Raw genomic sequence first — 8,317 nt, 5'->3', positions numbered from 1 at the left:
CAGATAATTTAAAAATAATGTTTGGTTTATTATTGGTATAATTTCAGTATATTTTTGGTATATCGATTATAAATTTTTATATATTTTTTCTAGTTGCTAACATGTATATTTTTTTTATATGTACTTTTCACTATAGTTGGTAATAAACTAGAGAATTTGTATATTGTTGGTATAATTTTAGTATACTGTTAGGGTAATATTTAGTATGCGATGTGGTGTAATGTTGATGTAATAATAAAATTTCAGTATATTTTGATGTGTACACTTTTGGTATACTGTTGGTATAATTTTGGTATATTATTAATTTAATTTTTAGTATACGATTTGATGTAATTTTGGTAAATTTCCATTTAATATTAATAAAATCTCAGTATGTATAATGTCGGTATAATTTTTTTATAATGTTGATATAATGTTAGTTTATTAGTATACTGACATCATACCCACAGTATACACCGTATGTTTGATATTATTTTTTATTTCTTTGTACTTTTGTAAATATTATTAATATTTTTGTAAATGAAAAAAGTTAACATGTAGTTTTGTAATTATTTTCATTTTTTTTGGTAAATGGTGTAATTTCCTCTTTAAATTAATATTTAATGGCCATCTCAAATTTGGGCTTGATCTTCTGCAACTGGGCTTGGACTTTTTGAATTAGCTTCTGGAGTAGTCAACCTCTAGAAATCAACCTTTAGAAACCAACCTTTAGAAATCAACTTCTGTCAACATTAGTCAACCTCTAGAAATCAACCTTTAGAAACCAACCTTTAGAAATCAACTTCTGAAGTCAACATTAGTCTCTAGAAATCAACCTTTAGAAATCAACTTCTGAAGTCAACATTAGTCAACCTCTTTTATCTTTTGAAAAGAATAGGGGCTTTATGGCCTTTAAGCCATATTTTTAATTTTTGTGCAAACAATGCCCCCTGTATAATTGGCTTTTTAGAAATAAAGCCATTTATATATATATATATTCTTTTAGCCAAAATTAATTTTTTTTATTACAATTAGGCCTAATATTTTGGAGATTCTGAAAATTCACAGAACGTTTTTCTTAGCCGTTAAAATTTCAAAGACTCCAAGAATTATGTGTAAACATAAATCTTTTAAGGCCTCCAAAGTCTTAATATTTATAATCTTCTCCCACTTTCACGCTCCACACCCAGATCTTAAATTCAATTTCTCCAAAAATAATTCACTTATTGCCCGTTTCAAACTTTCCCACCAAAGTTCTCATCTTTAATTCATATAACTTTTCCATGCTTGAATTAGTATTTCCTGGTATATTGACTTTATATAAACAGCAAATTAAAAAAAAAAAAGATATGGAGTTCCTTTTAATTTATATGCACAGTGTCAAGTACGATTCATTTTTGCAAAAATTTGTGGGAAGACTTTTATCTCATCATCAACACTCCATCACGGCGGCAGCGGGTTTACAACCCTCCGGCGGTCGCAGCGGGTCCACAACCTCCGGTGACGGCAGCTCCAAGATTTCCAAAACTGGCGCCTTTTTTTCCAAAGTTCAGCAGCTGCCGTTCTTTTAAGGCCCACGGCGGCAGATCTTCAGCAAGCAGCGGCAACCATTCCTTCTTGGAGCAAGACAGCGGCGTCCTCCGGGTCCGTTCCAGCAGCGGCGGTTGTCTATTTTCCGAAGACATCCAGCGGCGCCATTGAAGCAGCGGTTTCCAGCAGGTCGGCAACAGCTTCCCTCCAAGAACGATTGCTTCTAAGCTTCTGGCCATGGCGACAGCAGGTCTCTCCGATTTGGCCACGACATCAGCGGGTCTTCTTCTCTCCAAGCCGGCGGTAGTAGCAGCGGATCTTCCCTTCTCTACAACGGCGGCGATAAAATCATCACGGCAGCAGCTCCACCAAGATTCACCGCAAGAACAAGCTTCTCAAGATCTTCGGCCATGTTCTAATTTTCAGGCGGGACAGCAGCTGTCTTACCTTTCAGACCCACGGCAACAGCAGCAACAGGTCCTCGTTCGGTGGTATCTCTTTATCTCATTCAATTTTACACTCATTAACATGTTTTGGCCCAATATTTGCATTTAAGTAGTGTATATTCATCTCATAAATCTGATTTCAGCCGATAAGTTGGTGTCAACTGAAAAAATCTAAATGGCAGCAAAACTTCTTGGCAGGGGAGTCTTCAGCGAGCAGCTTGTAATTTCTGCATGGAATGGCAGACTCCAGCAGCTATTCTGAGCAGCAGCTCGGTAGGGAGCTATGTGGACAGGGGCACTTCCTGCACTCAACTAGAAACAAGTCTCTTCGAACAACTTGTGTTCAACATTGAAGGTATCTATTCTCCCTTTTTAATTGTCAAAAGTTAACATGAATGTCACTATATTTTGTTTACTTCGCAGAAACTTTCAAACATATATGTATAAGAATGCTAGAAATTCATGTGTTTTGCCAATATCTTTGTTGTATAAAATTGAATTTATGAAGTGTGCCGAAGTCAAATACCAATTTCACATCTTTGAAAAACTGAAATTTGGTTCAAATTTATGAATTGGTTCCTTTATATCGGCAATATCAAACTAACAACAAGTTCTAATTTTTCGTTCTTTACGGCTAACAATCCATCTTTTAGTTTAGCCACAATCTACAATCCGACTCAACAAATTATAATAATAGAAAGTAAAATTTTGAATTTCACTTGTTTCTATTATCATGTGTTCGAGTGGTTTGGATATGAAATATTTGGTGTATTGGCAAAGAAACTTTGAAGTGAATCATTATGTGCAATTTTGCTCGAATGGTTGAAGTTTTTGATTAGTCCTTAGAGATTCTGTAAATACTTTGAATCTTTTATCTCTATCAAATTGGCTAATTTTCTTAAGCCGTTTTGAAGTTCAGGAACTCTCCAAATAGCTGAATAATAAAATAATATGTTCAGGCCATATTTGTGTTTTAAGCCTAAACTTATCATTTTAATATGCTATGTGTCTAATCAATTTTGTATAGATATTTGAGCAATAGTAAAAAAATATAAATTGGCTACGTAGTTGGTTTATACACTTAGATGTATCATTATTGAAACTTCCAACTGCACTATTTTTCTTAGCCAATTTAAATTTTGAAATTTTGCACATAAATGATTAACTAAAATTCTCTGACTTACAGGATAAGAAGATGGCATTGTCGACTCCTGAGATCCTGTGTTTTATAAATTTCAACCTTTGCATGTTGCCATCCAAGAAGAACATCATGTCATTAATTTATAGGCTGTTTGCCCAGAGTTTGTGAAAGTGAAAGCGGAGTCTGCTTGCCGATAAAAATGAGATAAGCTGGAGCTGTAGCATTTCTTTTCAAATTTCCCTCCATCTCACTTGTTGCACATTGCTCAGAACTCCTCCACCAACTTTGACATTATTCAGCAGTATTTGTATATCGAACTAATTAAATAGTTGATAGTTGTAATACTTTAGTATCTTAAAAAGTTGTTGGATGATGTTCCTTCTATTTATCTCAGACATTTTTCTTACACGGCCTTTTGGCCAGTACTTGCTTTGTGACACTACACCTGCACCTATACACTTGTACATGCATTGCATCACAGAGACGCCATTCAGGTACTTTCTAAACTTCAAATGTCTTGGTGTGAAGATGGCTCTCCAGCCATTTGTTTGCTTGTCGTGTTCCACACCAAGATTCACTTACAGGTACAGCCATGCATTGCATTTTCACTATGTGTTTATGTTCCTGGTATGAAGATGGCTTTAGCCATATACTTGTGTAGTGATGTGATGTCCATACCAGGACTTGTTTCACGAACAAATCACATATGTCACTTACAGCCATGCATTGCATTACAGGGCCGTTTTTGTTTGCTGTTGAATGTTGTTGAATTTTCTTTTTATCCCTTTAGCTTAGTTAGCCAAAGTTTAAGAAGTCTTAGCAGAATAGAGACCTTATAAACATAGTAGGAGTTTGACTTTCCACCTTTGACAGTCAACTCGTGACATCAACTTCTAGAGGATCAACTGACCAGTCAACTTGAACTTTTAGGAATCAACTTTTAGAAGTCAACTCCTAGAACAAACCTCTGGAATTAATTTTTAGGAGTCCACTTTTAGAAGTCAGCTTCTAGAACTTCTAGGAATCAACTTTTAGGAGTCAACTTCTAAAACTTCTAGGAATCAACTTTTAGGAGTCGACTTCTAGAACCAACTGCTGGAATTAATTTTCTATAGTCGATTAATTATAGCCTCACCAATTTAGCTAAAGTAGCCAAATTTTAGAATTTTAATTATCAAAAATGGCTAAAAGCCATTACATTACATCTTGTGCCAAAATCCATAAGTTAATGAAAAAGTACAGGTTTAGCCGAAATAGCCAAACTCCTAAAAATCTGATAATACATTTGGCTAAAAGCCACAATGTTACAACTCATGTACTGATATTTGCTAAAACAAGTTACATAATCTGCAGTACATGTATGGCTAAAAGCCATTAAGTCATTTCTAAGTTGTATTTCTCCCAGATGGTGGGAGTGTATTTCTTCAAGTACTTTCCATTAATAAATTTTTTATGAGGCTCACCCTCTAGACTTGATAGCCAGTACGCATTCCCCTTCATCACCTTGTGGACTAAGAATGGCCCTTCCCAATTAGTAGACCATTTCCCATATTCTCTATCTTTAGTACCAGGGGGTAAGATCAACTTCCATACTAGCTCATCTTCTTGAAATGTCTTAGGTCTAACTTTCTTGTTGTAGCTTCTGGAGACTTTCTTCTTCTGTATAATCATATTGTTTAAAGCCTGAAGTCTCCCTTCTTCTAGATTTTCTAACTCCATCATCATGGTTTCATTGTAATCTTCTGGAGTCAAATGATTCTGCTTAGCTACTCTCAATGACCTCACCACCACCTCCATGGGTAACACTGCATCATGACCATAGGTTAGCATAAATGGACTTACTCCAGTAGCATTTCGCCTAGAGGTACGATATGCCCAGAGTGCTTCTGATAAAATTCGATGCCAATCCTTTGGATTTTCTTCCAACATTTTTTGAACTATGTTGATGATAATTTTATTAGAAGATTCAGCTTGGCCATTGGCCTGAGCATAATAAGGTGTAGAGGTCAATAATTTTATTCCATAATCAGTGGCAAATTCTTGCATCTCCTTACCAGTGAACATTGTGCCCTGGTCAGTAGTTACTGATTGTGGAATTCCAAATTGATGAATAATTTCCTCTTTAATAAATTTAATCACATCTTTTTGCTCTGCTTTTACCAATGGCTTAGCGACTACCCATTTGGTAAAATAATCAGTAGCTACAATTATAAAACTGTGATTTTTAGAAGATAGAGGATATATTTTACCTATCAAATCTATGGCCCAACCTCTGAATGGCCATGGTTTGATGACAGACTTCAACTCAGCAGCTGGAAGTCTTTGTATGTTTCCATACCTTTGGCACGATTGACAACCCTTTGCAAAAGTCATGCAATCTTTTAGGATAGATGGCCAGAAGTAACCATGTCTTCGGATCAGCCATCTCATTTTCACTCCAGATTGATGTGCTCCACAAACTCCCTCATGAGTTTGTTTCGTGACCTCTAGTGCCTCTGTAGTTCCAAGGCATCTTAGCAATAGGTTGTCGAATCCTCTTCTGTATAAAACATCTTCTATGAGCACGTAGTTAACAGCTCTCACTCTTACTTTATACATCATCTTCTTGCTAGGATTCTCCAGGTACTTTTTAATATCTCTCCTCCAATCCTGTACTAAGTTATCATCAATATTGAAAATATCTAGTTGTACTCCTCTTTTAAAAATTGAAGGGTGAGTTTTTCTTTGTACCATTACTAGTCGGTGGGTTAACTCCTCTGACAGACGTAGGCCCGATGCTAGCTGTGATAATTCATCGGCCTCCCAATTTTCCTCTCTAGGAACATGTACTAATTCAACCTCTTCAAAACTCTCTATTAACTGTATAGCAATAGCATAATAAGAAGATAAAGAGTAACTCATACATTTATATTCGCCAGACACTTGTCTAATAACCAATTGAGAATCTCCAATTATTTTGACCTTTTTAGCACCTAGATCTAGGAGGATTTCTAATCCAATAATCAAAGCCTCATACTCAGATTGATTATTTGTACATTCAAAGTCAAGATTAAAAGACAAGGAGGTCTTAGCTCCAGAAGGTGATACTATTATGATTCCAGCACCCGCAGACCTATCTGTACTAGACCCATCAAATTTAAGCATCCAAGGTCTATGTTCATTCATAAAAACTGGTAAATCAAATTTACTTTCATCTCCTAAGTTTATACATGGGTGGTCGGCTAGGAAATCTGCTAGAGCCTGACCTTTGACCGACTTCTGGGGATGATAAATCAAATGAAAGTCTGCCAAACTTAATAACCACTTTCCAATATTTCCTGATAAAACAGGTTTGTTTAGCATATATTTCATCAAGTCGGTTTGAGACACCACATAGACTCTATTACTAAGCAGATAGTGTCTTAACTTAGTGCAGGCAAAAAACAAAGCCAGACACAATTTCATGATAGGAGTGTATCTAACCTCTGTAGATGTCATCGAACGGCTCAAATAATAAATAGCCTGTTCATGTCCATCTTGGTTGCTCTGGGCTAGCAGACACCCAATTGAACCTTCGGCTGCTGAAATGTACAACCTCAGAGGTATACCCTTTTTGGGAGGCATCAATACATGAGGCTTCATTAGATAATCTTTAATTTCATCAAAAGCCTCTTGATGGATGGTTTCCCATCTGAAAATATCCTCCTTTTTTAATTTCAACAGTTCTGAGAACACTTTTGTTTTTCCTGCAAGATTAGATATAAATCTCCTTAAGTAATTAACCTGCCCAAGAAACCTCTGAAGTTTTGTTTTATTTCTAGGCGGTTTAGCTTCTCGAATAGCTTTGGTTTTGTTTTGGTCCACTTCAATGCCTCTTTCATGGACCAAAAACCCCAAAAAATTTCCAGCTTTTACACCAAAGGCGCATTTCAAAGGATTGAGTTTTAAACAGTGAACTCTCATCCTCCTAAATGCTTCCTCTAGATTTTTCAAATGATCTTTCATTAGTTTTGATTTTACAACAACATCATCAATATAAACCTCCATAGTTTTACCTAAGAGGTCGTGGAAGATGGCATTCATAGCCCTCTGATATGTTGCACCAGCATTACGTAAACCAAACGGCATGACCACCCATTCAAATGTCCCAATAGATCCTGGACATCTAAATGCCGTTTTGGAGATGTCTTCTTTAGCCACCATAATCTGGTTATATCCAGCAAAACAATCCATAAAAGACAAAAGAGAATGATTAGCTGTAGCATCAATAAGAGTGTCAGCAATTGGCATGGCATAAATATCTTTTGGAGTTGCTTCATTTAAGTCCCTAAAGTCTATGCATATTCTAAGTTTTCCATTCTTTTTAACCACTGGAACAACATTTGCTAACCAATTACTATATTTAGCAGGCCTAATAAAGCCTGCTTTACACAATTTTTCAATTTCCTCTTTTACCTTTAATTCAACTTCTTTTGACACTCTTCTTGGAGGTTGGCGGTATGGCTGAAACTCGGGCTTAATAGGAAGCCGATGTTCTACCAATGTCCTGCTTAACCCCGGCATATCAGAATATTGCCATGCAAAGCAATCTTTGTATTCCTGCAAGAGTACAGTTAATTTTGTTTTTAAACCAACCTCTAGGTTTTTACTAACAAAAGTTACCTGAGGTTCCTCAGAGGTTCCAAGATTCACTTCTTCTAACTCCTCTCTAACATGGATGGCTTCATCATCTATCCAAGGAGGTGCTTGTTCTAGCTCCTCCAAGCCAATCTCATGATCTTCAGAAACTTCTTCTTCTTCATAAACCACTTCAGCATCTAGAACCTCTGCCAAGTTGTTTTCCTCCATAATTCCTTCCATAATGTACTGCATACGTTCTTTTAAGATAGCAGATGCAGCTGCTACAAACTCACTAGAGGTGAGCTTAATCATTAATTTCTTCAATGGTGATGGAGGAACACGGCTTGTTGTATGGAATAATAGCCGTTGATCCAAGTATCTCAGTTGCTTTTCTTTTGACCTCTTCATGCACATTTAGAGGTTTGTCGGATTTCTCTTTCTTCTGCCCTTTTTTACTTTTCCCAGTAAATTGGATGGGGCCAACACATGAGTCATAATAACGGGCTTCTACCATGTTGGTGGCAGTGGTAAATGGCTTTGTGTCTGCCCATACCACCTCCACCTCATTTCCCTTCCAAAAGAGCAGAAACTGGTGTAAGGATGAAGGAACGCACCAATTGGC

General features: G+C 36.5%; 1 protein-coding gene across 1 annotated transcript; it reads right to left on the bottom strand.

Annotated features, from left to right (window-relative positions):
• Window positions 1-4,401: 4,401 nt before the first annotated feature.
• Window positions 4,402-7,947, bottom strand: LOC126679982 (uncharacterized). Its single transcript, XM_050375009.2, has 2 exons — window positions 5,346-7,947; window positions 4,402-4,901 (listed from the first exon to the last, which is right to left on the bottom strand). The coding sequence occupies exons 1-2, from the start codon at window positions 7,945-7,947 to the stop codon at window positions 4,471-4,473; spliced, it is 3,033 nt and encodes a 1,010-aa protein (XP_050230966.2). The 3' UTR covers window positions 4,402-4,470.
• Window positions 7,948-8,317: the final 370 nt, after the last annotated feature.

This window comes from Mercurialis annua, linkage group LG5 (assembly GCF_937616625.2).
Source record: "Mercurialis annua linkage group LG5, ddMerAnnu1.2, whole genome shotgun sequence".
In the NCBI taxonomy this organism is placed as follows: Eukaryota; Viridiplantae; Streptophyta; class Magnoliopsida; order Malpighiales; family Euphorbiaceae; genus Mercurialis; species Mercurialis annua.
This window is presented reverse-complemented; position numbering and strand designations above follow the sequence as displayed.

Excerpts from the sequence above, each read along its gene's own strand:
- LOC126679982 (XM_050375009.2), bottom strand. The coding sequence starts at position 7,947 with ATGCAGTACATTATGGAAGGAATTATGGAGGAAAACAACTTGGCAGAG. Across the intron at positions 4,902-5,345 it reads TTGGGCCATAGATTTGATAG|TGTTACCCATGGAGGTGGTG; the intron begins GTAAAATATATC and ends GTCATGATGCAG.